Source organism: Python bivittatus, unplaced genomic scaffold (assembly GCF_059951505.1).
Source record: "Python bivittatus isolate LINGU-HERP-01145 unplaced genomic scaffold, Pbiv_v1 ctg000520_np1212, whole genome shotgun sequence".
Taxonomy (NCBI): domain Eukaryota; kingdom Metazoa; phylum Chordata; class Lepidosauria; order Squamata; family Pythonidae; genus Python; species Python bivittatus.
Genome location: NW_028277080.1, coordinates 1,361,676 through 1,374,161, shown reverse-complemented (window position 1 = coordinate 1,374,161; position 12,486 = coordinate 1,361,676). Strand labels below are relative to the sequence as shown.

General features: G+C 35.2%; 1 protein-coding gene across 2 annotated transcripts in view; it reads right to left on the bottom strand.

Annotated features, from left to right (window-relative positions):
- Positions 1–12,486, bottom strand: part of TEX15 (testis expressed 15, meiosis and synapsis associated) — a 41,662-nt gene that overhangs the window by 9,272 nt on the left and 19,904 nt on the right. The window contains exons 6-7 of one of the 2 annotated variants that reach the window (XR_015797352.1): positions 11,835–11,997; positions 451–9,116 (exon numbers count right to left, since the gene is read on the bottom strand). Coding sequence is in view for 1 of the 2 variants with exons in the window: in XM_025166449.2 (XP_025022217.2) it covers positions 3,148–9,116; positions 11,835–11,997 (6,132 nt within the window). In the remaining variant the exon portion in view is untranslated. The remainder of the gene's footprint in view (positions 1–450; positions 9,117–11,834; positions 11,998–12,486) is intronic. The other variant, XM_025166449.2, reaches the window with a different exon arrangement.

Genomic DNA, 12,486 nt, shown 5'->3' with positions numbered 1-12,486 from the left:
GTAGTAAAATAAATAATATATTCTAGGGTCTCACCTTTGGGAAATGTATCCAGGGGTTTGAAATTGATAGTAACAAATTTCTATACAGAATGTTGGCAGTACAATTTCTGGGGTCCAGGCAATTTAGAAAGTCTGTGCATATGCTGCATATTGGGTGCAAATGGACCCAGTAAGAGAGAGTGGGAATAAATTATAATGAGAAACCTACATAGCTGAAAATAAAGTGCCACTACAATGCTTTTCACTTCACAGATAAGGTTGGGAGGTGCTCTTAGCATGGTAATTGTTTTGCACCTTCTCTATGCCCAGAAGCTAGCCTAAATCAGTTATTCAGGGCTAGATTTGTAGGTGTGACATCAGTTATATCAAAACAAAGAAATCCAAATAACTTATTTCAAGGCATGTGTAGAATTGTTGAGAAAAAAAGAAGGAACAAAATTTTTTATCTACCTTCTTCAACCAGGCTGAACTTCAAAACTGCTGTTCTGAAAATTATGGATGTAGCTTGGTACAACTGGAGGGTACATCACAGACAGAACTAAGAAAGAATTTCCCAGAAATTTCAAGAAAGAGTATTCTCAGGTTATATAACGCAAGGATTAAAGGATTTTAGGCAAGGTGGGCAGATGTAGGATCTACTAGTACAGAATATGCTTTTAAATAGTTTAAATCTGTTAAACAGAAACAATGAATGATAACAAAAAAATAATCCCATTCTTCACAGTATAAAAACAAAATAGATCTTAAAAATCTGAAATTTGCCCATCTCTGTTCTAGAGAATCAAACCAAGGGGGAGAGATGACTGTTGAGTGGATCTGGATCTGCAGAAAAAGAAAAGCTGAGCTAAAAGGGTACACCAAGTTCACTTAGTTTTCTGCACCATCATCTACACAGATACAGGTTCTTAGATTAACCTAGTCTGGAACATCCAAGAGCTGAGAAATTTGGGAGGCATCAACCTTCCTCTTTCTAATGTATATACTCATGGTGTATAGCCTACAAGTACACTGAGCAAGAAAACAGCAAAGCCTTCTGCTTTCAGCAAGGGAGAGAAACTGAAAAATATTCTGCAGGGAATAACTAGCAGAATTATATCCTTTCATCCTAAAGTACAAGAAATAACTAACTTAATAGTGTCCTTTATCTCTTGTGGGAAGGATTTAAAGATTGAGTGTCTGAAAGTGATTCCTTTCTGAAACACCGTCATTTCATTATTTTTCCTGTTTCACTGGCTTCTGCTCCATTGCTATAACAATTCAAAAGATTAGGCATTATCTGTAAAGTCAACAGTGATTTGGAATACTGTATGGATAATAGGGCAACCTTTGCCTGCTTACTGCAATAATCAGACTTAGTTCAATACACTATTGGCCATAATATGATACTTTGGGGATCCTAGCTGCGGTTCATTTTAGTACAGTTAGAACTTCTACAGACAACTAGAACCTCTTGTTAAGTTTCATTGTTTTACTTATTGCTTTACCTGGATGCTGATTCTTAGTTTAGATTTGCTTATTTTATCTGTTTTTATTTATTGCAAATTATTTTAATTATGCCATGGAAATCTCTGTATGGGACTAATGAGGCCACAGGACTTAAATGTCAAAAACTAATAACATTCTAAATGTTATAAAAGATATAAATGTCAAAAACTAATAACAATCTGTCATTAGTTACAGATCATTGTTTCCTTCAGCAGCAAAGTTCACATTGACTGAAAAGATAAAAACAGACTTGTATTTACTATTTGTAATAATCTTGCTGAAACTTGTTAGTGAAGCAGCTTACTGGCAAAATATACATGAATTATGAAGTGTCCTGAATATGCTGATAGCAACTCTCACTATGCTTTTTTTATAGAAAGAGTAGCATTGCTGAAATAGCAGCAGCTGCAGAAAAGGGAACACTGAGTTTATACAATCTAATTACAAGAGCTCAAGCATTCCAATTACAAGAGTCAAGGAACAAGGTCAGCAGGTTTTCCATAACAATTTCCTTTGATAGCTTACTATCTTGAAAATTCATGGGTACTGAAAGGATAGGGCTGACTGAATCTTTTTCCATGTAAGATGCAACTGCTACAGTGGTGTAGTTATGGCCCCATCCCTAATGACAAACAGTTGTTCTGTCAATGCCTGAGGGACCTCCTTTCCATGTCTTTCTTTGCCATAAGACAAGATTTAGAGCCTGGAGAAAAAAGGTGGAAGTAAGTGCTGTGATGTACATTCCCAAACATTCTGGGAATGGTTTATTTGAATCTGTAGAACAGTAATCACACAATGAATTCATTCTAGTCTAGGAGTATGCAGGTAGTTATTAAAGCAAAGTTTTGAAATATTCAAAACACTCTACTTTTGCAAAATTAAATGAAAAATCATCTGGTGTTTTAAAATCAAATCCATACACTACTACATTTATGGAACTTTGAGATTGTAAAGCAGAGTTTTCTTCCCTTAGTCTTTTTTCATATATACTGTAATGGTCTTTTTATATTAATGGAAATAGTATTAATAGGCTGTGCATGGTATATTACTTTTGAAGGAGTCGTTCAAGAATAGAATTATATACCCAGGAGGAATTGACAAGGAAAGTACAAAGAAACCATTTAAATATTTCTATGTGCTTATTTTTATCATTTATTTATTTAATTTATAGGCTTCCTGACTCACAAACAACTCTGGGAAGCTTATAACTAAACATAAACATATAAAAATACAAAATATTAAAACAAAAATGAAACAATCAGACCAAAACAAAAGTGGTATACAAAATAAATTGTAATAAATAAATCCTATTAATTTTTTTCTTCCAAAAAAGCCAGATTTTTTTTCATTTTGTATATAAAATGGCTTTATCCATCCACACTCAGAAATTGGTGTTCAGTATTAGAGACAAAGTAGGGAATCCATTACTGCCTATGAGACCCCATCATGACCTTAATCCAGCCTGGTTTAGGACTTAAATAACAGGAAATACGGTACATCCAAACTACATTGGAAAGCTGTCAAATAGAATAATGTGTAGGATTACAACCCCCAAAATATAAGTAATCTCTTATAAGTAATATAAGTAATGTGACATTTACATAATACATGACTAAGTTAATATATGAATCACCGTTTAGAGAAAGTGTCAGATTACCTTACCTTTTTCTTTTTGTTATGTGAGAGATCAATTTTTTCTTCTGATGAACAGGGCTTGTCTTCTAAAGCTACATTAAATGGCCTTTTGTGTAGAATTTGGGAAGCCTGAAGTGTTTTACTGTGATCCAGCTGCGTTTCCATAAGTTGCCGTTTCAACTGACAAGCTTTTCTCCAGTTTTTAAGCATCTGATGTATAACCACAGGAAGAGGCGATTTTCCCTGTTCAGAACAGATAAACTTCATGTGCTCAATGGTTTTCATCACCTTCATAATGTGAGCCATTTTTCCTAAATCTTTCTTTTCAGCCAACATCAATTTCTCAAGAAGTGAAGAAAACTGGTTATAGTTAGAGTCTAATTCAGAAACTGTACTTCCATAATTTAAACTTATAGTGTAGGGTGCTAAGTCAACACACATGGAGACAGGGGATTTGGATGTTCCTAACAGTTTTCTTGTTTCTGAAAGTTCTGCAAGCTCTCTTGTGAGAAGGTGAAGTGCGTATGAACAATTTAAGTTTTCTGCATAGTCATAAATAACATTCAACTCATCCTGAAGTTCAGAGATGGAAGACTCTACTGTTTTTAAAAGCTTATCTTTCCGATAAGACAGGGAAGCCATTTTTTCTTGGCATCGAAAAAGTTCAGGCAGAAGTGATAAATCAAACCATAGTAAACTACGAAACTGTGGTTTATCCACTTGTTTTGCTATTGAGTTTTTAAGGAAAAAAATAGTTTCATATATCATTGCCAATTCAGTATACACTTCAATGGCTTCTGGCTTCAGAATGACAGGATTTATTCCTCCATTCTTCATGAAATCCAACACATTTTCTTGGGTTATCAGTATAGTTACATCCTCCTCCTGTAAAATCTGAAAATACTTCTTCAGCATTTCAGTGTGCACTGTACATCTGCCTATGAGCTGTTGCAGCCTTTCAATATCTGCAGACTGTGCTTCATCCAAGATTTCACTTATACAACAACTATCTTGTTGCAAAGTTAGAGAGTTTCCAATGAAACAATTTGTATTGTGTTGTGAGCCTGCTTCTTCACAGATACAAGAGTCTCCTGTACATTTCTTGGTATGTCCTCCAAAAGTTACATTATTATTATTTCCACATCCAGAATCTTCTATCATATGCTCATAAATCTCATAGAGCTTAGTCATAGCAATTTCATTTATTTGGAGCACTTCTTTCCCATCTTTTGAACTGCTATTTAAAAATGTATTTCTTTCTTGCCAAACAAGATTTTTAGCAGCATCAAAAAATATATGCTCCAGACCAAATAGTGAAGTTTTAAGATTAAACTCTTCATTGGTACATGTCTTTACAAATTCAATTTTTTTACCAATAATCTCCATAATAATCCAGAGATGATGATCTTTTTCAGCACTCAAATTCATGCCTGGAAGACTTTTAGATACATTTATTAGATCCATTGTACTTTTTCTTGAATTTTCTAGGTCTTCTATAGAATCTCCAAAGTTAGCTCCACAAATAAAGGGCACGGATAAAAAAAAATCAGATAAATTGGAAATCTGTTTCATTACTGATTCACATTCCTCTATTTCTCGCCTTAATTTCAACAAAGAATAATAAGAATTATTCTCAGATATAGTGTTCTCAAAAGCTTCCACTAACTCCTTATAGTAGATCTGTAATTCATTAACGGCACTGTATTTTAATCTCCTCTGAAAAGCAGGATAGAAATTTGATTGCTGTTGATAACCTGAATGCCCACCAAACAGTTCACTATACAGTGAATCATCATACCAAAGCAAACTTCGGAAAGTTGGCTCACCTTTTAAAAATCTTTTCTTATTCTCAATAAACTCCATTGTTTCCATTATAATTTGCAGCTCAACTAGTGCTTCTATAGCACAAGGTTTTAATTTCTGACTTGCCTGTGTATTTCTTTTAGTGCTCCCAAGTATTTCCCTAGAAATCAGAACATACTCAAAAGAACAACCTTGCTTTCTTTCAAAAGCCCTAACGAACAAAGGAAGAACACTTTTGCAACATGAAATCTGTTCATGCAGTACATTCAGAGATGAAGTTTTATCTGCCTTTTGTAAGATTTCAGATACTTTAAGGTCAAAATCATGGGAATTTAGACCAATTCTTACTTTTGAAAGTTGGATGTTATTGCCGAGATTGCTGCAGTGGTTAGAAGAGGTATGTGAAAAATAGCTTCCATTTTGCTTGGTCTCAGTGCTAGTCAGAAGTTGGTTTGTTTTATAGGGAGGAAGTAAAATAGTTGTTGCAGTAATGGTTTCAAGATCCTGTTCTGAAACTGCTGTTAGTAGAGAATTAAAATGAAGCTGATTACAGTTATCAGCACTGTCTAAGGAAGTCTGTCTGCATGTGGATTCTCCAAGTATGACACGGTTTACTTGTTTCATGTTTTCCTGCCTTAAATCCAGGTTATTTAATGACTTCACAGGAATGTCATGGATTATATCTAGTCTTTTAGCTGCAGAATCAGTCTTGGTTTCTGGTATTTCTGTTTCCTCTATATTTTCCTCTTCAAGTTTCTGTAATATACAATGATGAGATGATTGGCACAAGTTATTATCTACCAAGGATGTAGGAGATGGCAGATCACCACTAGATGATGTCTTAGTATTATTTCCTGGATGTTTCACCGATTTGCCCAATGATTTACAATGCCTGTTCTCTGCAGTATATATTTCCTGTTCGGCTGTTTGACTAAATGTATTAAGTTTTGATTTTAAATAATCCTTTTTACAATGAGAATCTACTTTTTGCTTCTGTCTACTGAAAGATCCTGCTGGGGTTTCAGAGCAATTTATACCTACATTTTTATTTGATGAATCATTTGACTTTGTTTTTAAAGACAATGACCTGTTGCTATGCATTTCTGGAGTTAACTGAACCACAGAGGTTTTGGCATTAAGGCTGTCTTCTGTTAAAGACCAACATGCCGATGAAGCATGACACCTTCCAGCACTCAGAATCATGTTTTCCTCCTGTAATGCAGATAGTTCCAGAGCTTTGTCATTACTTGTTTTTTTCAGCGCAGTGAAATTGGGATTTGGCCCAGAAATATCATCTGACCTGAATACATTTACTTTTGCAGCAGATTCAAAAGTTGGTTGAACTGGTGTAGCAATTTTAGCAGTACTAATCTTTACATTAGACTTAACAGTTTCATCACCATTTGTTTGGCTTCTTTGACAGACAGTTAATTCCTTTCTTTTCATAGAAGAGTTAAATTCATTTTCATTTGTTTTGCTTCTACAGCTATTAGTATCAGAACTCAAAGTCTGTTTGATGTTTTCCATGGCTGCAATTACACTCTCTTCATTTTTTTCTTGTGTCACATTTCTAAAAAAGCCTTCCACAGCAAACCTCTTTTTGTCGCACATGATAGGCTCACCACTAACTGGCTCCATGCTTTTAATATCTGTAGTATCTAAGCTGGCATTTTTTTCAGAGACTGTTACTGCTTTATTTTTTGCACAATCACTGCTACAAGATATATTGATACTGCAATCAGATGTTTCAGAAGAATCTAGCACGAAGGTTCCATCCTGTAAGCCTTTCTTTGCTTTCGATAATGCGCCACCTGGAGTTTTTCTTCCAGCTTTTGTCACCGTTTTTAAACACTGAACACTCTTCAGAGCTTTTCTTAGGTGAAACATTGCACCAATTATTTTTTGAGAAGGATGTTTGTTTTTGCATAGCAATGCTTCGGTGTTGTTAAGTGCATTCAGAATATTCTTAATATATTTTTTAGACTGTTCAGTTTTTTTAAACTGTCCCTTGGATAATGAAGAAAACATCTGGGATGAAGAACATATGTTGAGTTCTTTCTTTTTGCGAAACAGCTTGGAATTTTGCTGCCCCTTTGTGTGTTTTTTCTTTTTTTTCCCTTGTGACCACTTAATACGCTTTTTTGGTGCTGAATATTTAGTTGAACATTTTTCCATTTCAGTCTCTAATTTTGATTGAAATATATTGGTTATTGTAATTTGTAAATCAGGGCATGAACATGTATTAAGTAACTCAGTTCCTTCTTCCTCACCAGATTTCTCCCTATATAAAGACTTATCTTCATCCTCCTTCAAAGTTGGACTTTCTGAAAGATTTACATGCAAGCTAGGTTTTCCAACCAGATTACCCCAATCTAAACGTTCTTGTAAATAACGATAGCCATTCTCTTTACTAATATTTCCATGATTATGTGGCTTGTGCCACACCGAGAGACATTTCTTATACTCCTCTAGTACATTTTCAATCTCACTAGAAATGTCTAAGCTGTGGATGTTTACATAGTCACATTTTATCTCTAAATCTTGCTCGTGTATTTCAGGAACTTGTCTACAAAACAAGTTCTTGTTCAACCCTTCAGAACCGGCATTTGAAGAAGCTGTATTTTCAGACTGTTTGTTGCCTTCTGTGTCCCCCATATTCCCCAAAGATATAGGAACCGATGTGAGTAACATTCTGGGGTTTACTGTCTCCTGACCTGTCAAGTCGATACTTTTAGTAAGCAATGCTCGGTCGTGCAGTTCTTCCAACTTCTCTTTGCAATGTTCTCTGTTCATCCGTTCTGTTTCTGTTAATGAGCTTCTTTGAAAACTCACGTTGAAAACAAAATCTGTGTTTTCTAAATCTAAAGCATCTGAATTTTCTGATGTTTCTATACAATTGTTTATATCATCTACAGGTTTTTTCAAGTCCGTCTTGACAGGTTCTTGTTTTTTTCTTGATGAGTTTTCTGCTGTATTTTTAAATGCAGTTTCTGTTGCAGAGTTATACTTTTTGGCTTTTTTCCCACATGGAACCTCCTCCTCTAATTGGTTTACACGTATCTCATTAAAATGTGTGTCTTCTGTGCTGTTTGTTTCACGGTTTTTTTGTTCATCAGTAAATAACCCCAAGGAAATACATGTTCTGCTATCCTCAAAATGATTTTTGTCCAACCATTCTGGCTTGGAAAGACACATACTTTTTTCACTAAGGTCTCTTATAACAGTGTCCGTTATACAGGTATCACAAGGATGATATCTGATGCTCTCTATAATGCTAATCCTTTTAGAAGATTTTTCTTTGATTTTGTTTATTGTATAATCTTTATCTGGGGAGTTATTTGCTTTTTCAGATGCTGAATATATTTGTTTATCTTTTTTATGGGTTTCAGCCATGTGGGAGTTTTTAGATTTTAGATTTAAATTTTTCACTGCTTGAAGCTTATTTTGTTCAAAATTCTCTGATGTGATTTCATCTGAGGACCATTCATAGACATAGTTATTTTCAGAAACATACATTTTTTTAAAGCATGCAGGTTGAAAAATATTACCACAATGTTCTGCCTTTGATGAAGTACAACTGTTTGTAGCACATCTGGTATCGAGATGAGTGGAATGCTCTATTTCAGAAGGAGAAATATAATCCTCTTGAAACTGGCTATCCATTTCTCCTCCATTATGTTTCTTGTCTTTGCTAAATGTTATATTTTTAGGACTTGGTTTGCATGTGCTTATATTGATATCATCATGGAAAGGTGGTTTCATAATAAGTTCTTCATTTTGCTTCACCACATTCTGTTCTCTTCTTGTTAATCTTGGATCTTTAATCAGTCTTGAAGTAGTTAAAGTACTTGAACCAGCTTCACAGTCAGAAGAATCTTCCGGATTTATTTTTAAACTATTTTTCTTATCATCTCCCACATGTTCACCTCTGATACCTTTGCTGGCTTCCACACCAGATTTACACTGAATATTTGTTTCCATTTGTGTTGAATCCCATCTTCTAGCTGGCTTGCATTTCTTTTTTTTGGAATGAATTTTGTTTTCAGAATCATTCCAGCTCTGCTTGCTTCTAGAAAAAGAAGAAACTTCTGCAGATACACACATTTCTAATGGTTTTCTGAAATGTTCGTAGATGAGTTGGCTTTTACCTATCCTTGTCACCCGTGTACAGTTTTCCAATGGGACAACTCTTCCTATTAATGAAAGAAACAGATGCTTTTTGAGAATTATAATACCTTATCCATGGGGGAAAAAGACATATTTTAACCAAACTATATAGTTAACTCTGACTCTTTGATATGTGGTGTGCTAATGCAGCCTCCATAACCATTGAGCAAGCTCTTACAGTAGCTAAAATGTCCAGGAATATTCTAACTGCTCAGCCAATGAAATTGTAAGAGGGAAACTTATATTAATATGACTGAAGTTTCAGTAAACAATTAATCTAAGGGGGAAATTCTCCCACAAACTCAATTTGGCTTGCAAACAATTTTATACAAATCCAAGGCTAGAACAAGTTGTACAGTATTATCAAAAAGATATTTAATGTAGAATTGCCAAGTTGACATGATCAGTAATCATTCTGTATTTGCCTAGGAATTATTTCCTGCTACTTTTCTGTTTTTCCAAAGAGCCATGGCAGTGACATAAGGAAGTGAATCTATCAGCACTTTCTGAATGTAACATTAAAGACTCTGGATACTTCCAGACAAGGGTTTTGTTTTAGAATGGCCCTCAGAATTTTATTGGGGTGGAAGCTCGTATTTGTAGCCCTTTTGTGCTTTCTCAACACTTTGCACATCTTTTTCCTACTGTCAAAATTCTATAAGGGTGAGGAAAACAGAATAGCAGCACAGTACTTTTTCAATGGTAGCAAATGGAACTGTCTATTTAAAGTATATTTTAGAAAGCATTTTTAAAAAGCCCGATCCTGAGTCAGTGACTCAGAATGGTCTTATTAGGGCTAGGAAAGGGGCAGCATAGTTCTGAAGGCAGGAGTGAGAAGCTGGGCGGGGGTGTGGGGATCTCAATGTAATACTTTTGCCAAAGCCATCCCTTGAGGGCCAGTTCCTTTCAATCATGTGGCCTCGAGCCTCTGCATTACTCTCTTGTCCTTGCTGGCTACTCCAGGTTGTGCCATCCATCAGTATAAATGTAACACGTGGTCATCCACATACTTCAGCTTTACCCAGCCCCTAGCTAGAATGTCCAGTGGCAAGAAATGCTGGATTTCAGTACCACCTGACTGTCCAGTACCAAACTAGCAGCAATCTTTTCCTTTGAAACAGTTTCAAGTACGATTGCAAAAAATACACACTTAATACCTTGACTGGATTTACACATCAGACTAAGCCATGGATATCTGTGGGGGAGGGGGATATGGGAACAAATGATATCACATGCATCATGACATCACTTTGCATGTGATGCAAATGATTTAATGTTGTTGTGATGCATGTTACATCATCATGGCTTGTACTGGATGCCTATTCATGAAACCATGGTTTAACAAACCATAGCTGGCTGCACTTATATGAAAAAAATGAAACAATAATAAAAAAAACACATTATAACCTTCTGCAGAATGTGAATTCAGCCATTGCTTTTTAACAGTAAGATGGGAGAAGAAGGGTGCAGATTTTTCAGAAACCAATGAATAAGCAATTTCAAGAGTGCTGCAATGAGGCAGGGGCATTTGAATCTGAAAGGAGAAAATTTACTGGCCAGAAATTACAACTGAGAAAGACTTACTTAAGCACACTTAAGAAATGTGAAGCAATCCCTGCAAATTTCAACTGAGTAACCTGCACCTCCTTTTGCATTGTTATGCGGATGTAAAATTGTAATAAATAAAAATGCCTTATTAAACTGTATCCATCCAGTTACACTTTTAGTTTATTAGCACTGAAGAGAACTAACATTTGGAAACAATCAGAAAACAAGAAAAAAGAAGGGGGCAAATGATAGAGAGGAATAGGAACATGAGTGGAAACAGTTGTTTCTTTTTTTAAAAGGACATATCTGTATATATTTATTCAGAATTAATATTCAGTAGGCCTTGCTTCCATGTGAACATAAACTGTAAACTGCCCAGAGTCACTTCCTAGTGAGATGGGAGGTGACCAAATTTGAAATATAAATAAAAATAAAACTGTACAAAGGAACACAGTTCAAGGAAAACAAGAAGAAAGGCAGGAATATTAAAATTTGATAATTTTTTTCAAATTACAGAAAAAAGCTGTTACCTTGGTGGCAGGAAGAAAAATGAGACATTAACAGGGAGGCAGGAGAGTAGTAGAGAAGCAGACCAGGGCTGCAGCAAGTGAGAACAATTAGACAACAAGATGGACAACAGAGATTTCAGGAAACCTGCTGGTGACCTGATTCACACGCATTATGCTAAACCATAAGTTGATTTGTTTAGTTTCGAAGTTGTAGCTTAAGACCCAACTGCTGTTGTGGAATTTATTTAATAAGCCATGGCTAAAGAAACCATAGTTGAACCCAATATGTGAATCTAGCCAATGAGTAATGGAGGCATGAATAGAATGGCAATCAGAAATATGCTGCAAAAATCTAGATGACCAGTAGATGGCAACAAAAAGTTCAGATTGTATGTGTCTCTTTGCTTTCATCTAGTGCAATGTTTCTCAAACTTGGCCACTTTAAGCTGTGTGGACTTCAACTCCCAGAATTCCCCAGCCAGCATGAAGTCCACACAGCTTAAAGTGGCCAAGTTTGAAAAACACTGATCTAGTGTTTTTGCATCCCAGATCAGGGAGTCATAGATATGAAGTTAAGCCAAGAACAAGGTGTAGCTTAAAACAATGGACCTATAACATGTGAAGCTGGGCAGAAATAAGGAGGAATACAATAAAATTAATATAAAAGCACAAGAAAAAGAAACTTACCTGTATGCTTGGGTAACCTTTTAAGTCTACACTTCAAAGATGTTACAAAGGAATCAGCCTCTCTCTTCTGATTAACAGATTTTACATGTATTACAGCATATGGAAGACATTGCCTAGGCTTATCTACAGGTTTTGAAAGTTCATTATATTCATAAAAATATATCTGCAAATAGAAAATCGTAAGAACATAAATTTAAGTAGCTGGATAATTAAGTTTAAACATACACAAGGATCAAAAAAAGGAACTAGATTGTGATCAAATATCAGCAAAATGACTGGTAAAACTTCTAATATGTTACAGCACATCTCTCTTCTCATTAAAAAAAAATCATACAAACTAGGTCCAAAATAAAAGTACTGTTTTTGTGAAAAGATTCAAATATCTAATGCAGCAATCTGCATCAGAGATGTTTTGTAAGATAAAATGTCTGTGGGGGGAATAAGTATTTAATATCATCTCAAAAGTAAAGTAGAATTAAAAATCTCCCTTCAATTATTAAATCTGTGACAGGCATTCATCCTCTCCTACATGTACTGCTCAACACTATAGTTTCTTGCCTTTTTCCAGAAGCAGACCACTGAATTCAAAGACTGTATCTACTTTATATACCACATCAGCATCCAACTAATTCAATCCCTGTCAGCTTCCTGA